We start from the raw sequence: 26,167 nt of genomic DNA, 5'->3' as shown, positions 1-26,167 counted from the left end.
GTGGTCCAGTGTGCGGACCTTGTGTCCCCCTCAGTGAGATGCCAAGGTGATAGCATTCATCACAATAGAATGTCCACTTTGATCCCACCTCCCCACTGTGGGCTAAGGAGTGGGTGGGGCTCTCCCCAACCTGTGCCGAGCGACCCCAAATCCCAGACGACCTTCAGATCTGTTCAGCTCTCAGCTTGTGCAGAGGGGCCCCACCAAGGGGGCTGCAGTGCTTGGAACAAGACACACTTGAGGACAGAAGCAAACACAATCCATGGATTTGGGCCCCAGGAGGAAATGAAAGGTGGGACCAAAGTTCAGATGACTGGGATCTGGGACCTTTCTCTCTAAAGAACAGCCTCGACCAAAAGCCTTTCCTGGCAGTGGGCTGGATGTTTTTTGACCAAATGTCCAGCCCACTGCCGGGAAGGGGTTAGAAGTCTACAACCACAAAGATAAAAGACTAACATTAATGCTATTGCGAAGAAGGAAGTGTTTCATGTTGCAGATGCCCAGGCAATCACACCATCTCTTTGAAAAGCCCAAACAGTCATTTCTTTCTCTACAGGAAAAGATAAGATAAATAGGCAGTGGCCCAGTACGGACTCTGGAGTCTGACAGACCTGGATTCAAATCCTGACTTTTCCACTTAACGGTGTTGAGACTTTGGGCAAGTTCCTGAACTTGTCTGAGCCTTGGTTCCTGCATTTGTAAAATGCAGAAGAGATTTCTTGCCTCAAGATGTTGTGGTAAAGAGTAAAGGAGATGATATTTAGAGAGAGAGCCCCAGGCCCGTTGTGAAGTAAGAGTTGTATACATGCTAACCAGTAAGAAGAGTGTCCTCATTGGTGGTTGGCTGACTGGGACCAGGAGAACGTGTTCCCAGATCTGCGACCAGTTTTCTGGGTAATCTTGGGCCTGCTGACTGAAGCTTCAGTGGCTTTCTATTACCTTCAGAACTAAGTCCAAACTCCTTTTTAAAAATTTTTTATATAAATTCAATTCAGTTAACATATACTGAATTATTGGTTTCAGAGGTAGAATTCAGTATTCATCAGTTGCATGCAACACCCAGTGCTCATTACATCATGTGCCCTCCTTAATGCCCATCACCCAGTGACCCCGACCCCCCACCCCCCTCCCCTCCAGCAACCCACACTTTGTTCCCTAGAGTTAAGAGTCTCCTATGGTTTGCCTCCCTCCCTGTTTTCGTCTTATTTTATCTTTCCCTATGTTCCTCTGTTTTGTTTCTTAAATTCCGCACATGACTGAAATCCTATGGTATTACTGCTAAGTCCAAACTCTTTAGCACTCCATCCCCAGCTCCAACTTCCCCTGGAGAATCAGCCAGAGACGTTGGTGGAGGCCAGATCCTGCAGGGTGTGGCAGGCATGGTCATCTTTATGCGAACAGCAGGGAAGCGTTGGAGGGGCATGGCATGACCAGTCTGACCCCCAAACCTGTGCAGTGATTGTGGGGAGAGGATGGTGCCTGAGGGCAATGAACTCGGAGTGGAGGATTTCTGATAAGGGGCTCCTGGGCTGAGCGGACCCAGTGCCAGCCCTGGCCTGGAGCCCTGACCAACCACATGGCTGGTCCTGCTCCTAGGTGTGATCTGATCACCCAGCTTCCATCCCTCTGCCAGGAAATCTCTGCCCTTCCCTTGTCCACCTGTCAAACTGTGTGGCTGTTAGGCTTTGAATCGGTGATACATACCCAAGGTAAAAAGATTCAAAAGGTCCCAAAGGGCATATAGTAAAAGAAGTCTCATGGGGCGCCTGGGTGGCACAGTTGGTTGAGCATCCGACTCTTAGTTTCAGCTCAGGTCATGATCTCAGGGTCCTGAGATCAAGCCCCACGTCGGGCTCTGCACTCAGCGTGGAGTCTGCATGAGATTCCCTCTTCCTCTCTTTCTCTCTCCCCCTCCTGCTCGTGCTCGCTCACTCTCTCCTTCTCTCTCAAATAAATAAATCTTAAAAAAAAAAAAAGTCTTTCTCCCACCCATGGCTCAACCCCCAGGTCCCCAGAGGAAACAACCCCCTTTTGGCAAGTCCCAGTATCCTTCCTGAGCAGTCACGCATGGATGCGTGGGTACACACACACATTTCCCCTTTTCCTATCCTACTCGGCACATGTTTGGAGACCATCCCACATGGGCCCAGGCAACCTACTCAGTCTTTTTGACGGCTTCATTGCTTTGTGTCCTCTACACTTTTACACCATTTCCAGCTTTTGCTCACACAGTCAGTGCTGTGGGGAGTCACAGGACAAATTCTTAGAAACTCAACTGCTGGGTCAGGAGTCTGAGTGTTCGTAACATTCATGGGATTTTTCAGACTCAGTAAAGCGTGCGTGCACACACCTGCTACCAGCCGCAGAGTCGCACCTCCTTCCTCCGAGTTCCCACAGCCCCTCGTTGTCCCCACTGCGGCCACTGTTAGCCGTCCCTTGGCTGTGTCTGAACCGCCCTGTGCACTTGGTTTATATCCCCGGCCTCACAGCTTGCACCAGGCTCCTGGCTGATGGTAACTAGGAGCCTCAGAGCTCCTGGCACATAACAGGCAGTCAGCCTTTCCTAAGTGGACCTGGCTGGCATCTGTAAGTGGGAAGAAAGGACCCTGGGGAAGACCAAGGTCATTTCAGTTCCGACGGACCGGCTGAGCCTCGGTCACATTTGCCCAGCACCCCATGGGGGTACGGCCACTCTGGAGCTTGCAAAGGCTTGTCTTCCCTCCTTAAGGAATGAAAAGTTGCCCCGCTGACGGTTGGGACTCCTGACAGGGACAGAGTTCCTGAGGGTCTGTTGCTGGGGCTACTTTCTAATGCGTTCTTCACCAGGTACCTAGGACGTTTGCAATGGCCAATTATAGGGGGGAGGTTTGAAGAAATTATGGCTCATAAAGACAAGGAACTGCCTTTCCAGGACCCAGTGACTTCTGTCTCATAACTTATGGTGATTACAGGAGGTGGTCAGCAGGGCCCAGCTCAGGCCTACGCCCACTGCCACAGCCCACCTGGTATGGACAGCAGGGCAGGGGGCCCCTTCCTCCCTCCAGTCACATCACCCTTTGCTCACACTCCCCCTCTACCCCTGAGGCTTCCCATGGCTCTGGGGTTAAAATCCACCATCTCCCTCCTGGTGGAGCTTTTGTGTGAGCTCTTCCCTCTTTCTGGAACCTGCTTGTCCCCCATTGTCATTGAGTTTCCAATCTGTACCGATGTGTCAACTCACATATCCCTTCCTTGAGAAGCCTTTAGTAACCCCGAGACCAGGTCAGGCCCCCCCCATTATATAATCTTTTGGCTCCCTATACTTCCCATTTATATATAGAACTCTTAATACAACTGTAATTAAATGAGCAATTCTACCATGAGTTACTCAATGTTTGTCTCCCCCACTGTACTAGAAGCTTCTAGATGTGTCTGTCATGCTCACTGTTGTGTTCCAAGAGCCCAGCACGGTGTCAGCACCTGAAAGGCACTCAATAAATATATGGAGTGCTCATGAATGTTATTTCCTGGCTGGACAGCTTTAGACAATAATACAGATAACATTCGGAGAGAACCTGCCATGTGCCAGACCCTTACTCTGCATTTTCACATCCACCAAGTGAGGGAGGGCATATTTATCTTACAAATTTTACGAATGAGGAAACTAAGGCTCAGGGAGGTGGCAGTAAAGTGCCCAGGCTCACAAAGCTATTAAGTGGCAGCACTGGAATTAGAGCCCAGATCTGTCCAGAGTCCTTGCTTTCAGCCCCTGGCGCTCCCCTTCACCTCCCTGCGTGCCGAGGTTTGCAGAATAAACATCGAATCACCTCCTTCACAGGACTTTCTACTGGATCACCCAGGAGGTACCTGGCACACAGGCGTTGTCTGATGAATCCCGTTTTCTTTTCCTAGTGTAAATTATTGCTTGGAAAACCAGACTCATCTGTCGGGCCCAGTGAGAAACCCAATCACACCAGCCTTAACTGATCCCCCCAAACTGCGGGCTGCTTGCACAGTACCAGCTCCCTGTGCCTGGAGCTTAGTTTCTTAAACCTTGAAAGGGGAACTTCATTTCATTTCCCAGTGAAAAGGGAAAAGAAAGTGCTGGACTCAGTTTGATAAGATTTGAAAGGGAGGAGGCCCGAGCCCCTAGACTAGTGGCTTTTCCAGAAGGCCTCACCCTTCTAGTTAGCAAACAGATTCTACCATCAGTGGCATTTCTTCTGGGATTTTGTCTGTGAAGACTAGTGAGAGGGAAGTTGAGGCACGAGGCAGACCTGGGTTTGCCTCTGGGCTACGTCTGTGCTGGTGGGGCGACCCTCGACCCCCCCAAGCCCCCGTGTTCTTTGTGCTGCATGGGAGGAGTGAGGAGGGAAATAACATTCTGGATCCCGGCCACCACAACTCCATTCCTGGGGAGACACATTCTGATGATGAATCACCAAGGACCCCCCAAGGAGGAGAGTTTTCCTGGGGCACTGGAAACCCAGGATTCTACCCAGCGCACCCCAGAAACCCCAAGCCTGTGCCAAAGGTGGGTGCAAGTGGGAGGTAGAAGTGAGGGAATGGAGCGAGTACCTCTGGAAGCCTTCCTGGCTGAGATAGCAGAGGAGGCCAGGTCTTACAGGAAGAATGATGGCTCGCCAGCCAAGAGAAAGGAGGAGGGGCATTCCAGGCAGGAGGAACAGCATATGTGAAGGCACAGAGTCAGAATGGGCCTGGCACTTTCAAAACCAGAGGAATGAAATGTCACCTGTGTTGTGTTTCTCAAAGTGTTGTCCTAGGACACGGAAGTGCACATGGCAGGCAGGAGCTGAGACGAAAGAGAGGAGACAGAACCGGGTCACAAAGAACCTTGAATGGCACGTCAAGGATCTAAACTTAGAGACCAACCAAAGCTAGTAATGGAAAACGGATCAGACCTCCCCCGCACAGAGCCCAGCACGGCGGGTTTAAAACCCATCAGAGAGTGCAGTGAGTGCACTTATCACGCTGGGCTGGGGCTGCTCTTGAGGGCTAATTGGCCAGCATGGCCTCACAGAGGCCCGCAATGAGCAGACTCTGAGCTGGTCCCTGCTCTTTGTTAGGGCTGCATTTGCTAGGTGATAACGCAGGTAAAGGTCAGAAGCCTCCCCAGGGGGCAGCGGGGAGTACTGCAACCCTGAGCCAATTCTCCAGAAGGTGCCTTTTGAAAGGCTATTAAGACAAAGATGAGCAGTGGGACATGTGCAGCTGTGACATCGTGGTTAGCCTACGGGATTGGGGGAGGAAGTGGCTGAAGGCTTTTAATGAATTTCATGTGATTTTCACACAATGAGAGGTGAACAGTCAATTATCTAATCTTCATGGACAGTTGGATACGATCTACCGTGTATTTTGTTGTTTTTCAACTTTTTGTGTGTGAAAACGTTCACCATAAAATGCTGGGGAAAATAGGCCCATTTTCACATATCAATTCAGATACTAACCAGACCCATTGAATCCCAAGGGGAGTACCCATATATTTCCAAGGTGGGGAAACCATACACACACACACACACACACACTCATTCACACTCCAGGTACCCTGTACTTCTCCTGTTATATAGACAACAGAAAATGTTGGCTGGCTGGCTGGCTGGCTGGCTGGATGGATGGATGGATGGATGGATGGATGTGTAGATGGATGGATGGTTGGGTGGCTGGCTGGCTAGCTGGATGGATGGATGGGTGGGTGGATGGGTGGGTGGGTGGGTGGGTGGGTGGGTGGGTGGATGGCTGGATGGATGGGTGGATGATGGATGGATGGGTGGGTGGATGGGTGGATGGGGGGTGGAGAGAGGTGGGCAAGATCCAGGCCCTGTGGGGAGGGCAAACACAGAGCCATATTAACACTGCAAGGCAGCAGGTGCCAAAGTATAACTCGGTGCAAAGTACAGGGGAGAATGCTTTTGCCTCCAGGCATTCAGGAAGGCTCCAGGGAGATGGAGGTGTTTGAGCAGGGCCTTGAAAGGAGAGTAGTCGAAGTGAACAGAGGGAAGAGCAGAGCTGCAGGTGAGGGAGACAGCAAAGGCAGAGTGAGAGGGTGTGATATGTTTGGGGGAAAAGCTGGGCTAACTGAATGGCAGAGTTAGAGGACAAGTACAGAAGTGTTTGGTGAGATCCAGCTGGAAGGATGGGGTGAAGTCTGATCCGAGCACAGGCATTAAGGCAGGCTGAAGGAGTGCGAGCTGAGTGTGAATCCAGACTCTCTGACCACTTACTAGGCCTGTGACATCACTGGGCCTCTCTGAGCCTCACTCTTCCAGGCACTAGAGTGATTTCCCTCACTCGTGGGTTATTGTGAGGATGAGATGATGTTTCATTTAATATGCGATCTCAGCATGCCCAGAGCGATCCTGCAGTGAGGATGCACCATGATCTCTCAAGCCATCCCCTGCTGCTGGACACTCTGGTGGGTTCCTGCTTTTTGCTGCGTGCAAACCTGCTGTCACAGACATCCTTCACACATTTAGCCCGACAGAGGCTATATTGATTGCCACAGCGTAGGTTCTCAAAAGAGGGAGTGAGGCCTAAGTGACCGAGAGGGGTGTCCTTATACAATAAAGGAATTAGGGAAACCGAGCTGCTCCGTAATGTGGAGAGCGTGTACACAGAGAAGCACAGGGAAAGAAGGGAAGGCCCCCATCACACCAAACCATCAGCAGCAGGCACCTTCCAGGCAGGAGGGCCTGGACGTGTGACCACACGAAGAGTCGGCCTTTTCTGTATCCTTCGGGATACTGGGTTTACTGTAATAAGCTTGTCATTGCTTCGGAAGTTTGAAAGGAAAGTTAGAGAAAGTGTTTTTATGTTGTCTGGGATGATGAAAACAGTGACAGTGATCTTGCGGTGCTGTGACTCTGGGGCGGTCACTCTACCCACAGGCTATAGGGTGGGTGAAGCTCCATTCGAAAGCTCCTGCCTTCACGGAAGGTCACCAGGAACTCTGGGACCTGGGCTGTAAAAGAGAAACACGACAGAAGTGATTCTTCTTTGAAACTCCATGAGAAAAGGGACCAGCACTGCTCTGTTCATCATGGTGCCCCCAGCACCTAGAACAGCGTTGGCCGCATTGTAAGGTCTGAAAGAAATACGGGCCGAAAAGAACAGAGGGAAGGAAGAGAAGGAAAGAAGAAGGGAGGGGAGGATGGATTTCAAATTATGTGAAAGGCTGCTTCGTTCAGATTTGAAAACCCCAAACATTAGCTAAAACGGTGGTCCGGGGCCAAAATACCTACACCGGGCTGTTAAGAAACTCAGAAAAAAAAATTGTTATCAGAAATAGGGATTCTCAAAAAAGATAGCCTTGCTGCTGTCTCGTCCACAGTTAATTAAATGTACCAGTGAGAACCATGCTGCTTGCGTTATTTATGTAATGAAAAGATCTTCTAAAAATAATACCCAGAGGCCCAGCTCGCAAAGCACGGTGGCTGAACCAGCTGGAGCGGCAGAAGGTGACCAGGAGCCGTGATCCCTGCACCAACACAGTGGTTACGATTAAATGATGCTTCTCATATTCAGGTTGCAAAACCGCTCCAGGCCAGAGCCTAGGAGAGGCTTAATTCATGTCGCATGGCGATTAGCTTGCTTCTGAGAGGGATTCCACTGTCATCCTGATTTCCGCAGGCTCCCAGATCCCAGTACATTGCCTGCTAGCTGCTCTCTGAAAAACCAGGATCGGCTGGCATGAAAGGGAATCGGCAGGGCCTTCACTTGTTTTTCATCGATTGGAATCACAGAATATCACCAGTAGGAGGGGATCTCTGGGGTTTAACCAAGACATATTGTGTGTGCAGCCTTTCTGTTAAAGTGAGGTTTGCATTGGGACAGGTGGAAGGAAGGTAGGAAGATGGGAGGGAGGAAGGAGCTGGAAACCACCAAAATACCCCTGATGAAGGCATAATAGGATCAACTGTGGCCAGCCACCCCGTGGGCTGCTAGGCAGCCATCGGAGAGACTGAGTCAGTTCTGCGCCGGCTGACCGACCACATGTGCCGCCAGATAAGAAAAGATTGAGAGCGATGTTTGGAGCAGGTGTGGGCAGGGCCTGCCACTGGCAGACTATGACAGCAGACTCAATCTGGCCCTCTGCCTGGTTTTGCACAGCCCATGAGCTAAGAATGGCTTTTACATTTTTAAAGCGTTTGGAAATAGTTTTAAAGAGTTGGAAAAAATCAAAAGAAGAATCCTATTTTGTGACACGTGAAAGCTATGCGAAATTCAAATGCCAGTGCCCATAGTAAAGTCTCATGGGAGCACAGACACACTCATTCATTTGCACGTTGTCCGTGTAGGTGCTTTCGGACTACAGGGAACAGAGGTGAGTCATTCCAGCAGAGACTTTGGGGGATGCAAAGCAGAAAGTACTTACTACCTGGCTCTCTGCTGAGAAAGTTGATCAGCTGCTGCTTTATGGTACGATGACATTTTGTGAAACCAACAGTGTCAGACACTGCTCTCAGTGCCTCATCAGAGCAAAGCCATTACATTTGCTCATTTATTCACTCATTTGATCATTTATCCATCAGATGCTTACTGCCTACCTGTGGGGTCAGGCACCGGGAACCGGCAGTGAACAAGTAGACGCAGCCCCTGTTCTTGTGGTGTTTAGAGTCTGTGTCTAGTTCTTTCTTTCTCCTGTATAAATAGTCCTACCCCCTCCAACCATATCTCACAGGGAGACACAGTGGTGCAGCCCCTTGCATCCTGCCTCCCTTCCTCCTCCTGCTGTGCATCCTGGTTGCCTCAGTCCCTCCTAAAGAGAGGCATCCAGATTGACCCTGTGCCTCCTGGTGTCTCCCAGGGAGGTCAAGGTGTAGAAGGTCTAGAAGGATTCATCTCGCATTGGTCATGCTCTTGGTCTGATTTCAAAGTGTTCAACACTGGATGCTTGCGTTTTCAGCTCCTGTTTGCCAGTGGTCCTAAGAGGCAGATGCAGCAGTCCCTGACCCCCATCACATGGGTGGGAGCCTCCACCAGCTATGGAGAAGGATGCGGCCACATATCCACATGATCCCTCCCGAATAAAACGAAAGCCACCTCCAGATACATGCTCCAGTGCCTCACTCTCTATGCAAAACCTGGAGAGTAGAGACCTGCTCCAGTCCCTGGAGGAAGCTGGCTCAGCAGGGGGTGATTTGAGGACTGGAATTTTAACCAGGAGCTTTCTCCTTTTGCTCTTCTTCATTCATACTCATGCTCGATACCTCCCAGGAGACTGCTTTATTTATTTCTAGGAAAACGGCACTGGGCAGTCATTGTCACCTCCCCACATTTGGACATTTTCTTTTGGCTCCATTGGGAGCCTAGAGCCCAGTGGTTGACATAATTGACACACTGGGAAGCTGGGCAAGAAGTGGCCAGGGTCCGCCGGCAGAGGACGGAGCCGTAGGGTCCCAGGATGGTACCTAATGGCACAGCCTCTTCATTTTGTCTGGACTCTCCCCCATGCAAGATCACTGTCAGCGTGGTCCTCACTGTCCTCATCCTCATCACCATTGCCGGCAACGTGGTGGTCTGCCTGGCTGTGGGCCTGACCCGCCGGCTCCGCAGTCTGACCAACTGCTTCATTGTGTCTTTGGCTATCACCGATCTGCTCCTCGGCCTCCTGGTGCTGCCCTTCTCGGCCTTCTACCAGCTATCCTGCAAGTGGAGCTTCGGCAAGGTCTTCTGCAACATCTATACCAGCTTGGATGTGATGCTCTGCACGGCCTCCATCCTCAACCTCTTCATGATCAGCCTCGACCGGTACTGCGCTGTCACGGACCCCCTGCGCTACCCCGTGCTGGTCACCCCAGTCCGGGTGGCTGTCTCCCTTGTCTTAATTTGGGTCATCTCCATCACCCTGTCCTTCCTGTCTATCCATCTGGGGTGGAACAGCGGGAGTAAGAACAGCAGTTTCAATCACACCATCCCCAAGTGCAAAGTGCAGGTCAACTTGGTGTACGGCTTGGTGGATGGGCTGGTCACCTTCTACCTGCCGCTGCTGGTCATGTGCATCACCTACTACCGCATCTTCAAGATTGCCCGGGATCAGGCCAAGAGGATCCATCACATGGGCTCCTGGAAGGCGGCTACCATCGGGGAGCACAAAGCCACAGTGACACTGGCCGCCGTGATGGGAGCCTTCATCATTTGCTGGTTCCCCTACTTTACCGTGTTTGTTTACCGGGGGCTGGTAGGGGATGATGACATCAACGAGGCCATTGAAGCCGTTGTTCTGTGGCTGGGCTATGCCAACTCGGCCCTGAACCCTATCCTGTACGCCACGCTGAACAGAGACTTCCGCACGGCATACCAGCAGCTCTTCCGCTGCGGGCCCACCAGCCACAGTGCCCAGGAGACTACTCGGAGGGCTGGCAGCTCTCAGCTGACCAGGAACCAAAGCCGAGAACCCATGCAGCAGGAAGAGAAGCCCCTGAAGCTGCAGGTGTGGAGTGGGACAGAGGTCACAGCCCCGAGGGGAGCCTCAGACAGGTAACCGCCCTGAGTGTGTGTGTGTGTGCGGGACAAGTGCCCCGGGGAGGGGGATCCCAGTAATGGCGACCGTGAAGGTGGCGGTCGTTCCCCAGGTGCTGGTCGAACATTTTGTGCTGGGAAGTCTTCATGAGCACTTTGCCAACCTCATGTTGTTCCATCCTCCCAACGGCCCCCTGAGGTAGACACTTTGACTTCCATTTTTAAAGGACCACATTAAATCTCAGAGCGCGTGACCAGGGCCACACAGCTGGGACCTGGACAGAGATCTCTGACTCCAGAACTTGTGGGCCCTTTATTCTAGCTACGTTGTCCTTACAATCGGGAATCCCAAGTTCGAGGCCCAACTCTGCCATTTGGTTAGTCATGTGAGGTGTTCACCCAAGCTCTCCAGGACAGCCCTCAAATGGCCAGGCACTGATGCTGCCGCCGGGGGAGTAACTGCAAACCCAGCTCGGTCCACGTTCATTGAGCCCCTTTGATGCACCCGCTCTTATGCTAGGGGTGCTCGGGTCAGAGGAGAAAGAGGGCTGGCCAAATTGGGAAGGCAGAGCCTTGCAGGTCAGGCTAGGGGCTTGGACCTTGTACCATTGGTCTCAGGGGAAGATGGAAGGATTAGAAGCAAGGGTGGAGGAAAGCCAGGCAGCTCTGTGCTTTGGAAAGAGAGCTTTGGTTCCCGGAAAGACGTGGACCAGAAGGATGAGATGGGGCCATCGGTGAAGGGGGATGTGCACTGGCCCATGAGAGAGGAGAAAGGAATAGAGCAAAATCTAGGAGGCTATTAAAAAAAAATAGGCTTGGAGAGCACTGGATGTTTGGGGTACAGGAGATGCGAGAGAGAGGATGCCCCAGGATTCTACCCCCAAGAGGTATCCAGGCTGAAAAAATAAACAGGATCAGAATGAGATGTAGATACATGCACTGATGGCAAAGTCAATGCCGGGTATTGAGGGAAACCCCACTAGAGACCTGAGTGGCGCTGAGGAAGCTCACCCACAGCATGGAGAATACGTTGACCGGTCTGTGGGCACTCTAGCTGCGGAGGGGGCTGAGTGAAAGGCGCTGGTAGAACGCCTGGCACGTGAAAGTGCTCAACAAATGTTGCTTTCCTTACTCTTCCCACAGACCATGCCTTTGCCTCCCAGAATGCAGGTCTGTGTGACCAACCCCCCCCCATCCATCCGTCTGTCCGTCCGTCCGTCCGTCTGTCCATTCATTTGCAAACCTTTATCAACTTCCCACCACATGCTGGGAACTGTGCTGAGCCCCGAGGATGCAGAATGACATTTTGGGCATTTGTTCTGATGCACAGGCATGGAAAGTCAACTGCATAGCCCCGCTCTCAGCTCTGTTCTCCCTCCCTCCTTGGTGTGAGCAAGTCCCTGCCCCTCTTGGGCTTCTGTTTCCTCATCTCGTAGGGGGTGGGGTCTGTCCTCATGCAGCCTGCCCTGCTCACCTCCCAGGGTTGCCTGATGCCCACGTGAGTCAAGAGATGTGAACAGGCTCTACAGCCCCAATGGGACACTTGTCTCCTCTCAATAATTGAGCATCAGACTCGAGAAAAGCTTGGGCGGATGCCGCAGCCCCACACCTTCTGGGTTCTGGTCCCTGTGGAGCGTTGTGGGAGCAAAACTGCCCAGCCAGACCCCTGGGCCTCATGTCCCCTCTGGTCCTTGCAGCAGCCAGGTGTGGAGTGTCCTGCCATAGACTTGGGTCCCGGGCCCTCCACCCCTCCACTGCCAGCCTTCTGGAACAAGCCTCATTGCTCCTGCCTCCAGCTCCTAACCTTGAGACTCTCCCTCTCAAATCCATCTTCCAAACCACCGAGCAATGTCTCTCCAAAATGGAGATCTGGAGCCTTCCACATCCGGCCCTGATGGGTAAGGCCCCCTCTGACCGTGTCCTTCCCCATTCCCTCCCCCATTCAGGAAGCAGCCTCGAGCACAAAGCTAAGTTAGATCACGAAGCAAACAAAGAACAAAGCACAGGGGTGCCTGGGTGGCTCAGATGGTTAAGCCTCTGCCTTCGGCTCAGGTCATGATCCCAGGGTCCTGGGATCAAACCCCGCATCGGGCTCCCTGCTCCGCGGGGTGTCTGCTTCTCCCCCTCCTTCCTGCTCGAGCTCTCTCTCACTATCTCTGTCTCTCTCAAATAAATAAATAAAATATTAAAAAAAAAAAAAAACAAAGAACAAAGCACAGAGGGTAGACCCCGTAGAAGGCTGTTGACATGATTCAGTCTAGTCATGCATGCCACTTCCCGCTGCTCTTACCTGTGTGACCCCCTGGTGAAGAGGCTGCCTTCACCCCTAGTCCGTAGGGAACTGTATTCAATAAGCACTTAGCAACAACAGCTGACGCTACTCGGGCACCCACTAGGTGCCCGCTATACACGTTGGCCATTGTTTCCATGTATAATCATTCTGTGGGCATCCTATCCCCATCCTTGGGCTGGGTGCTAAGGGTGCAAAGGGAAATAAAGCAAGCCCCCCACCCCAGGTCTCACCACCTGTCATTGCTCATGGTCTAGTTTAAGAGTAGATGGGCAGCAGCTCGGTGCAGCACGTGCCAAGGACTGAAACCCAGTGTGCTGGGCACCCAGAGGAGGCGGTTCATGGCCCAGGGAGCCCATCCCAGGGAGCAAACCTCCAAGCTGAGCCTTAAATGCAGACAGGAAAACACCCTATTCATCCAGGGTGGTACTGGACCCTTTGGACTTATGACCTCATTCCACTTTCCCCACAACCCTACGCTTGTTTAAGCTCCACTTCACAGATGGGAAAACTGAGGCTCAGAAAAGATAAATTACCCAAGTGACACAAGCTAGTGAGTCAGCCAAAGCCACGTTCTGAGCAACAACAGAAATAGCAGCCCCCCTGATTGGCTGTCCTCTGGGTGCGGGGCACACTGTGGACCATGAATGCCCACCTTTTCTTCCGATCTTCATGGCCACCCTGGGAGGGGGGGCTATGAGGCTGAGGCCAGCTGAGAGGCTGGGCCTGCCTGGGTCACACACGGCAGCCACGGAGCCAGGGCCTTCAGAGCACACGTCCTGTGTGGCCATGGCCGTGCTCTGTCCTCCAGGCCCCGGAAACAGTGGGCAGAGGGGTTGGGCAGAGGAGGATGGTGAACCAGTTGGACTGGTGGGGGCCTGGGTGGGGGGTGAAGGAGGCCATGAACAGCCAGAGGTTGATTTTCCCACTGAGACTGCCAGGGCATCAGGGCTTCGTGTGGCCCTCCATGAGGTTGGCTCCCAGCTTCCCTGATGACTGATAACATGTCCTTTCTGCTTTCCGTCTGGGGACAAAAATCAGCCTTGACCTGACCGAAGGCCCTTATCCCTGCTGGGGCGGGGGGAGGGGGTGGTGGTGGAGGCGTCGCTCTGAGTGGAGAATTCTGAAGGGCCTAACTGGGCCTGCCCTTGGGGCAGGGTGGGGCTGGGTCAGGGGCATGGTGGCACCAGCCAAGGGGAGACTCCCGGAGAGAGTGGCCCTTGTCACCTCTCTGGCCATGTGCCCCGCCCAGTGACCTCCACCGCTCCTGCTGGATATCGGCCTGCATTCATTTCCTAGGGCTGCTGTAATACTCGATGGCCAAAAACAAGGCAGATGGATTCCCTTACAGTTTGGGAGGTCAGGAGTCTGAGACCAAGGTGCTGGCAGGGCTGGTTGCTCCTGGAGGCTTCAGAGGAGAATCTCTTTCCGTGCATTTTCCATGCCTTTTCCGGGGGCCACCTGCTCCCCTTGGCTCATGAGCCCTTTCTCACATCTTGCCCCTCTTGCTTCCTTTGTCACAACTCCTTCTCCCATCTGTAGCCAAATTTCCTGCCACTCTCTTAGAAGGGCTCTTGTGACTATATTTAGGGACCACCAGGATAATCCAGGATCATCTCCCCATCCCACATTCCCTAACTTAATCATATCTACTAAGTCCTTTTTTTTTTTTGCCACAGAAGGTAACGTGCTCAGGTTCCAGCAATGAGGATGTGGACATTTCTGGGGACTATGTTCAGCGACCCCAAGTCCCAGCGCCTTGCCTGGCATTAGAAGCCCTACCCTCCTCCTGATCTGTTTCTTGCCAACATCCCCTGACCCACACCCGCCCTCCACCCACTTCAGTCACAGCCAAAACAGACCACTCCGAGCCCAGGATCCCCAGGCACCCAGCAAGGATTTGCTATAAGCCCAGCCCTGCTTGGGGCATAGAAGTGAGCAGCTCAGAGGCTGTCCTCCCTGAGGGATGTTATTCTAGGGCAGTGCTTCTCAAAGTGTGGGCCCCCAGCCAGCTGCAGGCTTCCAGAAGCAAAGTGGCCAGCGTCGGACCACATAGCCTCAAATCCAAGCAAGGATTCCCGTCTGAGCCTGTCTGACCCTAAAGCTTGGGGTCTTTCTACAGTAAAACACTGTCTGGACTGGAATTTAGTCCAGACTCGGTGCTAGTCCCACTGATACCAGATGAGGGAACTAAGATCACTGGGAAGCAAGTGACTTATCTGAGGCACAACGGCCAACTCAGGAGGGGCCGGTGAACCCAGTACTTTGGGCCCCTGCCCAGGGCTCTTGGGTCCTTTTCCCACACACTGGCTTGCTCTGGGTAATCTCCCAGGGCGGGGAGATAATATTCATAAGCACCTGGAGTATCAGCAGTCGCTCGTGGGCGTGGCATTTCCGCATTCCTGCAGAGCGCCTGGAGGCTGGAGCCAGAGATCAGGAAAGACCCTGGGAGAAGGGGTGCAAAGGGAGGCCAGGGGGCCCCCACCCCTCCAGCCAGCTTTCTCCTCAGAGGTCCCGTGGCAGCTGTCCACCAGAGCCCTCCTACCTGCTCTCCTTCTGCAGCCCGAGAGCAGGTTTCCACGTGGAAGTGGGACTATGCGCCGTCCCTCCTGATGCTCCCAAGTTCTTATCCTGACCTCCCAGGCCTTGTCCTCCACGCCCCCTGGCCTCAGCCCAGACTGGCTTATTCCTCTTGATGCATTCTCTGTGTTTCAGGTCTGTACCCCCGAGGGCACGCTCCCCGAGGGCAGGCCCATGCCTGTGTTGTTCACTGCTGTATCCCTCCTAGGATACGCACAGTAATATTGTTGAATGAATGCATGAGTGAATATCTAGTTTTAGGTCCCCAAGAGCCCTAAGAGGTAAATAATACTGCCTCCACTTCAGAGATCAGGAAACCAAAACTCAGTGAGGAAGTTGCAGGAACTAGTGGGAGCTCAGAAATCCCTGGTTCCCCTTTCTAATTTGGACATCACAGCGGGCCTCCCTCCAAACAGTGGTGTCGGGGCAGGCCTCACAACAGACCCCAACCACAGGCTCTGAATCAGTCTTGGAGAGGGAAGAGGCCGCGAACAGTAACCTGGCCCCTCCCCCTGGCTGTGTTACACACCAGCCCAGAGAGGTGAGGTCACTTGTGCCAAGGACACAGAAAGTGAGCTTCTGAGGGGGAGGAGGGGGGTCCACAGTTCCTGACAACCCGATGCTGTCCGTTAGGCCTCCACAGCATGTCATGGTTTGGCCAGAGGTCGGGGGTGCAGGGGAGTGCGGGGCTGACTTCATCTGCTGCTCCAAGCCCAGCCTCTGCAGATGAAGCTGCAGTACCCACAGGAGTGAAAGAGCCCCATGAGCCGTGCACACACTCTTCCTAAGAAGGAGTGTTGCTCAGGCAGGAAGTTTCCCATAGCTTGCCTAGCTAAGAGCCCAAATTTGTTTCCCTGTATCATCTGGATTCTAAAGTAGTCTAACCTTTCGGCACACTGATTCCAACATTTCTTGAGAGCCTTTCTGGTGCTTTTTGCGAAGGTGCCTGGAGCAGCTCACCCCCAACGAAGGGCCCTGGCCGCACCCCCCGGCACACTGGAATTCCACTGGCCACTTTGTCACCTCTACCCTCTGTGCCTGGCCGTCACACCACAAGGCTGTTGGGGTGGTCTGCTTCTGGGGTGGAACTAGGGAGCCCCAGTGTGAGTCCTGCCCCACCACTGCTTAGGGGTTGGTGTGAGTTTATTTCTGGGCTCTCTATTCTGGGTCCGTTGATCTATGTGTCTAATTTTATGCCAATGCCATATTGTTTTGATTACTAGAGCTTAGTAGTATAGCTTGAAATCAGGGAGTGTCATACTTCCAACCTTGTTTTTCTTTCTCAAGATTGCTTTGGCTAGAGAAAGTCTTTTGTGGTTCCACACAAATTTTAGGGTTATTTGTTCTAGTTCTGTGAAAAAAGCCATTAGAATTCTAATACGGATTGCATTGAATCTGTGCCTTGCTTTGGGTAGTATGGACATTTTAACAATATTAATTCTTCCAATCCATGAGCATGGAATATCTTTCCATTTATTCATATCTTCTTCAATTTCTTTTGTTAGTATTTTATAGTTTTCAGTGTATAGGTCTTTCACCATCTTGCTTAAATTTATTCCTAGGTATTTTATTCTTTTTCATGCAGTTGTTAAAGAGATTGTTTTCTTTCTTTTTTTAAAAGATTTTATTTATTTATTTGAGAGAGAGCACGCGCATGCACATGCACATACAAGTGGGGGGAGAGGCAGAGGGAGAGGCAAAGAATCCCAAGCAGACACCACGTTGAGCACAGAGCCCAACTCGGGGCTTGATCTCATGACCCATGAGATCATGACCTGAGCTGAAACCAAGAGTCGGACGTTTAACTGACTGAGTCACCCAGGTGCCCCTAAATAGATTGTTTTCTTAATTTTTCTTTCTGCTACTGCATTATTACTGTATAGAAATGCAATAGATTTCTGTATATTGATTTTATATCCTGTGACTTTACTGAATTCATTTATATCAGTTTTTTGGTGGAATCTTTCGGGTTTTCTGTATATCGTTATCATGTCATCTGCAAGAAGCGACAGTTTTACTCTTCCTTTCCAATTTGGATGCCTTTAATTCTTTTTCTTTCCTATCTGCTGTGGCGAGGACTTCCAATATAATGTTGAATAAAAATAGCAAGAGTGGGCATCCTAGTCTTGTTCCTGATCTTACAGGAAGGGCTTTCAGCTTTTCACTGTTGAGTATGATGTAAGCTATGGGTTTGTCATATATGGCCTTTAATATGTTTAGGTATGTTCCTCGTATACCCACTTTGTTGAGAGTTTTTTTTATCATAAATGGATATTGAATTTTGTCACATGCTCTCTCTGCATCTATTGAGATGATCATATGACTTTTATACTTTTGTGTGTGTGTCATCATTGATTGATATGCAAATATTGAACCATGCTTCCTTCCCTGGAATAAATCCCACTTGATCATGGTGTACGGTCCTTTTAATGTATTATTAAATTGGATTTGCTAATATTTTGTTGACAATTTTTGCATCTACATTTATCAGGGATATTAGCCTGTAATTTTCTTTTTTTGTGTAGTGTCCTGGTCTGGGTTTGGATCAGGGTAATGTTGGCCTTAACATGGGTTTGGAAGTATTCCCACCTCTTCAACTTTTTGGAAGCATTTGAGAAGGATAAGTATTAAATCTTTGAATGTTTGGTAGAATTCACCAGTGAAGCTGTGTGGCTTTGGACTTTTGTTTGTTGGGAGTTTTGGGGGGGCAGGGGGTAGTTTTTTGATTACTGATTCAATCTCTTTAATAATTGGTAAAGTAATTGGTCTATTCAGATTTTCTGTTTCTTCATGGTCCAGTTTTGGAAGATTGTATGTTCCTAGGAATTTATCCATTTCTTCCAGTTTGTCCAATTTGTTGGCATATAATTGTTCTTGGCAGTCTCTTATAATCCTTTGTATTTCTACACCATCAGTTGTAACTTCTCTTCTTCCATTTTTGATTTCACTTATTTGAGCCTTTTCCCTTTTTCTCTTGATTAGTCTAGCTAAAGGTTTGTCCATTTTGTTTATCTTTTCAAAGAACCAGCTCTTATTTTCATCGATCTTTTCTAATTTTTTTAGTCTCTAGTTCATTTATTTCTGTTCTGGTCTTTATTATCTCCTTCCTTCTACTCACTTTGGGCTTTCATCTGTTCTTCTTTTTCTAGTTTCTTTAGGTGTAAGGTTAGATTATTTATTTGGGATTTTTCTTGTTTCTTGAGGTAGGCCTGTATCCCTAAGAATTTCCACCTTAGAACTGCTTTTGCTGCATCCCCCAGATTTTGGATTGTGTGTTTCCATTTTCATTTGTCTCAAGGTTGTTGTTTTTTTTTAATTTCCCCTGTGATTTCTTCATTGACCCATTGGCTGTTTAGTAACATGTTGCTTAATCTCCACATATTTGTGATTTTTCCAGTTTTCTTCTTTGTAATTAATTTCTAGTTTCATACCACTGTGGTCAGAAAAGATGCTTGATGTGATTTCAATCTTTTTCTTTTTCCTTCAAATTTTTGTTTAAATTCTAGTAGTTAACATATAGTGTAATATTTGTTTCAGGAGTAGAATTTAGTGATTTGTTACTTACATGCAACACCCAGTGCTCATCACCACAAGCACCCTCCTTAATACCCATCACCCATTTAGCTCATCCCCCACCCACCTTCCCTCCAACCTTCAGTTTGTTCTCTATTGTTAACAGTGATTTCAATCTTCTTAAATTTATTGAGACTTGTTTTGTGGCTTAACATGTAATCTAACCTGGAGAATATTCCATATGCACTTGAAAAGCATGTGTATTCTGCTGTTTGAGGACAGAATATTCCGTATATATCTTTTAAGTCCATCTGGTTTAATGTGTCATTTAAGGCCAGTGTTTCCTTAATGGTTTTTTGTCTGGATGATCTATCCATTGATGAAAGTGGGGTATTAACATCCCCTACTATTATTGTATTACTGTCAATTTCTCCCTGTAGGTCTGTTAGTATTTGTTTTATATATTTAGGGGCTGTGTTGGCACATAAATATTTACAAATGTTATCATCTTGTTGGTTTGACCCCTTTATCATGATGTAACACTCTTCTTCGTCTTTTATTTCAGTCTTTGCTTTAAAGTCTATTTTATTTTGGGGCGCCTGGGTGGCTCAATTGATTAAGCGTCCAACTCTTGATGTCGGCTCAGGTCATGATCTCAAGGTCTTGAGATCAAGCCCCACATCAGGCTCCATGCTGGGTGTGGGGCCTGCTTAAGATTTTCTCTCTCTCCCGGGCGCCTGGGTGGCTCAGTTGGTTAAGCGACTGCCTTCGGCTCAGGTCATGATCCCGGAGTCCCTGGATCGAGTCCCACATCGGGCTCCCTGCTCGGCAGGGAGTCTGCTTCTCCCTCTGACCCTCCCCCCTCTCATGTGCTCTCTCTCATTCTCTCTCACACAAATAAATAAATAAAATCTTTAAAAAAAAAAAAAAAGATTTTCTCTCTCTCCCTTAACCCCTCCACCCACCCAACTCAGGCATGCGTGCTCTCTCTCTCTAAAATAAAAATAAAATAAAGTCTATTTTGTCAGATATAGTTAAACCAGATTTCTTTCCATTCCCATGGAATATCTTTGTTCACTCCTTCACTTTCAGTCTGTGTGTGTACTTATATCTGAAGTGAGTCTCTTGTAAGCAGCATATATAGTTGTCTTATTTTTATCCTTTCAGCCACTCTGTGTTTTTTGATTGGAAAATTTAGTCCATTTACACTTAATTATTGTTATGTACTTATTGCCATTTTGTCAGATGTTTTCTGGCACATAGTTCCTCTGTGTTTTTTTTTTTTCTTCTTGTTCTCTTCCTTTGTGGTTTGATGCCTTTCTTTAGGGTTATGTTTAGATTCCTTTCTCATTATGTTTTGTGTATCTCCTATAGGTTTTTGCTTTGTGGCTACCATGAGGTTCACATAGAACAGTGTATATATATATATATATGTCTTATTTAAGTTGATAACAACTTAAATTTGAATGCATTCTAAAAACTCTATGTTCCTCCCATGTTTTACGATTTTCATGTTATATTTACTTTCTTTTATTTTGGTATCCCTTAACTAATCATTAATAGTTTTAGTTAGTTTTACTGCTTTTATCTTTTAACCTTTGAACTAGCTTTATAAGTGGTTGATCTACTACCTTTACTGGTGAGATTTTTACTTTCATATGTTTTCTCATTATTAGTTAGTGCTTTTTCTTTTCAGCTTGAAGAAATCCCTTTTGACATTTCATGTAAGGTCAGTTTAGTGGTGATGAATTCCTTTAGATTTTGCTTTTCTGGAAAACTCTTTATCTCTCCTTCAATTCCGAATGATAACCTTGCCAAGTAGAGTAATCTTGGTCAGAAGATTTTTTCCTTTCAGCACTTTGAATATATCATGCCACTCTCTCTTGGCCTGCAAAATTTCTGCTGAAAAATCAGCTTATGATCTTATGGGGGTTCCCTTGTATGTAAGAAGGTTTTTTTTCGGGCGCCTGGGTGGCTCAGTTGGTTAGGCAACTGCCTTCGGCTCAGGTCATGATCCTGGAGTCCCTGGATCGAGTCCCGCATCAGGCTCCCTGCTCAGCAGGGAGCCTGCTTCTGCCTCTGACCCTCCCCCCTCTCATGTGCTCTCTCTCTCTCGTTCTCTCTGTCTCAAATAAATAAATAAATAAAAATCTTTTTAAAAAAATTTAAAAAAAAAGAAGTTTTTTTTCCTCTTACTGCTTTTAAGATTCTCTGTTTAATTTTTGACATTTTAATTATAATGTGTCTTAGTGTTATTCTCTTTGGTTTCATCTTATTTAGAACTCTCTGGGCAGGGGCGCCTGGGTGGCTCATGGGACGCCTGGGTGGCTCAGTTGGTTAAGCATCTGCCTTAAGCTCAGGTCATGATCTTAGGGTCCTGGGATCCAGTCCCACATTGGGCTCCCTGCTCAGCAGGGAGTCTGCTTCTCCCTCTCCCTCTGCATGCTGCTCCCCCTGCTTGTACTCTCTCTCTTTGTCTGTCAAATAAATAAATAAAATCTTAAAAAAAAAAAAAAACTCCCTGGGCTTCCTGAACTAAGTGTTTCTGTTGCCAGGTTAGAGACATTTTCAGCCATTATTTCTTCAAGTAAGTTTTCTGCCCCTTTCTCTCTTTTCCTTCTGGGATCCCTATAAAGCAAATGTTATTCTGCTTGATGTTCTTCCATAAGTGCCTTAAACTATCTTCACTTTTTAAAATTCTTTTTTCTTTTTGCTGCTCTTGGTGAGTTCCACTGCCCTGTCTTCCAGGTCACTGATCCATTCATCTGCTTCATCTGGTCTGCTCTTGGCCCCTCAAGTGTATTTTTCAGTTCCATTATTGTATTCTTCAGCTTTGTGACTTGTTTGGTACTTTCTTACATTTTCTGTTTCTTTGTTGAAGTTCTCACTGTGTCCATCCATCCTTCTCCTAAGTTCATTGAGAATCTTCATGACCATTACCTTGAAATCTTTAACAGGTAGATTACTGTTTCTGTTTCATTAAAATCTTTTTCTGAGATTCTGTCTTGTTCTTTTATTTGGAACATATTCCTCTGTTTTCTCATTTTGCTTGCCTCTCTGTGTTTGTTTCTATGTATTAGTCAAAACAACTACCTCCCCCAGTCTTGAAAGAGTGGCCTTGTGTAGGAGATGAACCTTATCGTTCAATCTTGCCCTAGCTCTTGTTGTCCCTCACACCTTTGTGACTCTCTGAGTAGCCTGATTTATTCTTGATAGACCTTTGTGCTTGAGGGTGTGCCAAGACCTGCCAGTGTTCCAAAGGGAGTAATCACAGGCAGCACCTACTTTCAGTCTGATTGGAAGCCAGATCCTCAGGTAGCAGCTTTTTAAGTATGCAAATATATATAGTTCCATGGGACTGCAATTGTAAACTTTGCCGGCCTCCAGACCAGGAAATCTGGAGGTGTCTTGTGGGCAACTCTTGGAAAAATCAGGGCTTCGGGCAAATGTATAAGCTCTTTTCTAAGAGATAACAGTGAGCTGTGTGAAGGCCAAGGGAAGGTTCAAAGATGCTATTTCCCTGCCTACATTCCCTCAGAGTGCCTCTATAGCCTCTAGATGTCTGGCAAACCTGAAGCCTGTCCCTCAGATTGAAGCTCCAGAACGAGGAGATGGGTCTTCTTCAGAGGCAGACTGGAGTTGAAACACAACTGCTATCAGTCTGCTATCTGTGCAGTGCCCTGGGTGTGATAGCCTGCCCAGAACTGTCTTTCCAATTGTTATGGTCCCGGGGGGGGCCAATAAACACAAGCACCTCAGGCCACAAGGGCCAGGGGATCAACGGTGTCCCCTGTGGGCTGCCCTCACCCACCAGCTTCAGCGAGGCTGTTGGGGAGCGTTGAGGCCAGGGCATGCCTATGGCTCTAGGGAGGCAGAGGGAGAGTGCTGGGGGCCAGGCGCACCCAAGCCTTTAGCAAAGCTGTGTCTGTGCATACCTACCTGTGCTAGCAAGGTAAAGGGAGAGTGCAAAAATGCTGCTCACCAGCACCTCTGTCCCCAAAGAGAGTCCCAACTGTCCTCCACCGCTCTAGTAAATGCACCTCCTCCACATATACTCCAGTCACCTCTCAAACTTCTTCCTTCCTGCTGGTCCCAGGATGGGCGAGTCTGTGCAAGAACCCCTCAGAAGGAATATCTCAGATCTCCACAGACCACCTGCCCCGGGTTTCCTGGACATACGGCCCATTGGCTTCCAAAGCCAGATGTTTTGGGGGCCTCGTCTCTTCAGTGCGGGTACCAAGGGTTGAGGTGCCCAGGGTGGGGCACAAACCCCTCTCTCCTCAGAGAGAGATTCCAGACCCACAAGATCTCTCCTTATTGTGAATTATCTCACCAGGGCTGAGGTTTTTGGTGAGATCGCGTCTCCACCTCTTCTACCTGTCTTGATGTGGCCCTTTTGTCCCTTGTTGTAGAGGGAAATGTTCCACTACTTTTCCATTCGTTTTCAGCAGGAATTGTTCCATATGTAACTATGGGTTACAGGCTGGGTGTGTCCATTGGAGGAGGTGATTTCAGGGTCTTCCCATGCCACCATCTTGGACCACCTTCAATCTTTCTTCCTTCCATGTAACGGTTTTATTGAGATATACTTCGCATACCATGCAGTTCAAGCATTTCAGAGTACAATTCACTGGGTTTTAGTATATTCAGAATTGTGCTGCTATCACCACAACCAATTTTAGAACATTGTCATCACCCCCCAGAAGAAACCCTGTAGCCTTCTGTGATCATCTCCCAAACCCTGATTCCTGCCCGCCCTCCACCAAGCAACCACTAATCTATTTTTATCCTACGGATTTGCCTATTTTGGACATTTCATGTAATATATGGTCTTTTGTGCCCTGCTTTTTCACTTAGCATAATGTTGTCCAGGTTCTTTATTTCTGTTTTCTCTTCCTTTCTTTCTTCCATTCTATTTTGTGTTTTCGTTTCTTCCCTCTGTTTCTTCCTTCCTCCCCTCCTTCGTCCGTGGTCCGATCTCTCCTTTACCAAGCGCTTGGGCTTTATGGAAGCTTTTGGCCATTTGTAGGCCCTGGGTGGGGAGCTCTAGTCATGAGACTATGTCAAGGACTCCCCACGTGCCCATCCCTGCCTCCAGCCCAGGGGAGGCCCAGAACGCTGTACTCAGGCCTGCAGGGCTCACGCACATTTATGCACAGCTGCCGGGCTGAGCAGACAGGCTACAGCAAAGAGTTAATCCTTTTCATCTTCTGTCTCTTCTGAGAGTTTGGGGAATGAGATTCCTTCCCACCCCCAGAGGGGAAGTCAGGGGAAGGAGAACAGAGAAAGAGGAGGTGGGAAGCCTTTTACAGCCTTAAAAGTCACAGAGAATAAATAGTGGCCTCCCGGGAGTCACTTGAAAGGTAGAGAACTCCTCATTTAACTCCCTGGTGATTGTGCCTTTTGAGGCCAGCTAGAGGCCCCAGCTCTGCCCAGGCCATCCCTCCCCCACCCACCCCAGCTTCACGCAGACCCCTGCCCCTGCTTGTTCTCTACCTTCACTATCCACTCCTTCTGCTGCAGATCTGATGGGACATACTTCAGATCTGAAGTATGGGGCTGCCTTCCCAGAGGCCGTGATGGGGAAGGAAGGGGAACTGTGCATTTCGGGCCACTGCTAGCAGCTTTGTACCCATAAAAGAAGGGGTGAACACTCCAGGTGAACAAATTAGAGAAGGGCCCTTCTCAGGGGGATCCAGCCCCAGGGCACATCGCTTGGCAAGCAGAAGGAGGCCTGGGTTTCACCCTTGATGTGCTTGTGCAGGGACAAGGGAGGCCTTGCAGACTTTCCAGGCCCCCTGGGAAATTGCATGGCATCGGGCAGGAATCAGCCAATCTTATCTGCAACGAGCCAGATAGTAAATAGTTTGGGCTTTGCAACCCCTATGTTCTTTCTTGCAACTACTCAACTCTGCCCTTAGAGTGTGAAAGCACCATAGACAGTACATAAATGAATGGGGGCGGCTGTGTTCTAATAAAACTTTATTACGGATGCTGAAATGTGAATCCTGTCTCATTTTCATCACTCATGAAATGCTATTCTTTTTTTTTTTTAAAGATGTTATTTATTTATTTGACAGAGAGAGCGAGAGAGCACAAGCAGAGAGAACAGTAGAGGGAGAGGGAGAAGCAGGCTCCACGCCATGCGGGGCTCGATCCCAGGACCCTGGGATCATGACCTGAGCCGAAGGCAGACGCTCAACTGACTGAGCCACCCAGGCGCCCCGAAATGTTATTCTTCTATTTATTCCCCCCCCATCACCACCACCATTTCAACAGAAATAGGTGGTAGGCTAGATTTGGCCTACAAGCTGTAGTTTGCCAACCCTTGATGTAGGGGAAAGAAATGGGTGTCAATTTCAGCCCCAGCACTTGCTGGCTCTGTGACTTTGGGCAGGTGGCTTGTGCTCTCTGAGCCTCAGCTTGCTCATCTGCAAAATGGGGATAGAAATGTCTCCCTGCGAGGATAGCAATAAGGCTAAGCATCAATTTATGCAAAACACTTAGCACAGAGTAGATGCTTAATAAGTGGTAGTCTTTATCTCTCCCATTCTTCCTTCCTCCCTTTCCTTCCTTCCTTCCTTCCTTCCTTCCTTCCGTCCTTCCTTCCTCCCCTCTGTACAGAAGCGGCTGGGAAGTTTGAGGCAGGCTTTGTGGACTCATGTTGCAGCTGTGCCACTGAATTGTTCAAGTCCGGCCCTGACCCCTGAGTCTCACATCTGTCCTCTGAAAATGAGGGACTTGGATCAGTCCCAAGGGACAATTTAAACCATGCTTAACAAGGGAGAGATTTTATGCCAAACCCCCAATGTGTTTGTGTCAAGAATCTTCTGGCAAGGGCAGCAAAGAACATGTTTTTCATACTAATAAATCATTCTGAGTGTGTGGAGGCAAATTCAGTAAAATGTGTCCTTGTCATGCCCCAAGCTGTGAGTGCAGATGGGGGTGCAAAGCAGGTGCGCCACAGGGCTACCAAGAGAGCTCCGCCCTGGCAGATGAGGGGCCTGAATTCCTCACCGCCCCTGCTGCCAACCCGCTGTGTGGTCACATCGCTTAACCGACTGCCTTCGGCTCAGGTCATGATCCTGGAGTCCCAGGATTGAGTCCCTCATCAGGTTCCCTGCTCCTTCTCCCTCTGACCTTCCCCCGTCTCATGCTCTCTCTCTCTCATTCTCTCTCAAATAAATAAATAAAATCTTAAAAAAAAGAGAGAGAGAGAGAAGATCACATCCCTCTCCGAGTCCCAGTTTCCTCATCTGTCAAAGAGAGCCCAGACTTCTGGAGGCTGCCACGGCTCCTGACAAAGCAGCAATGCGTCACAGGGCT

The 26,167-nt window shown here is 49.2% G+C and overlaps 1 protein-coding gene across 1 annotated transcript in view; it reads left to right on the top strand.

The window, feature by feature from the left end:
• The first annotated feature begins 9,400 nt into the window (after nt 1-9,400).
• Nucleotides 9,401-26,167, top strand: part of HRH2 (histamine receptor H2) — a 30,075-nt gene continuing 13,308 nt past the window's right edge. Inside the window, exon 1 of the mRNA XM_021698517.2 lies at nt 9,401-10,476. Coding sequence (XP_021554192.2) covers nt 9,401-10,476 — 1,076 coding nt within the window. The remainder of the gene's footprint in view (nt 10,477-26,167) is intronic.

This window comes from Neomonachus schauinslandi, chromosome 7, assembly GCF_002201575.2.
Source record: "Neomonachus schauinslandi chromosome 7, ASM220157v2, whole genome shotgun sequence".
In the NCBI taxonomy this organism is placed as follows: Eukaryota; Metazoa; Chordata; class Mammalia; order Carnivora; family Phocidae; genus Neomonachus; species Neomonachus schauinslandi.
The sequence above is the reverse complement of the archived record's forward strand: the minus strand, read 5'-3'. Positions and strand labels throughout refer to the sequence as shown.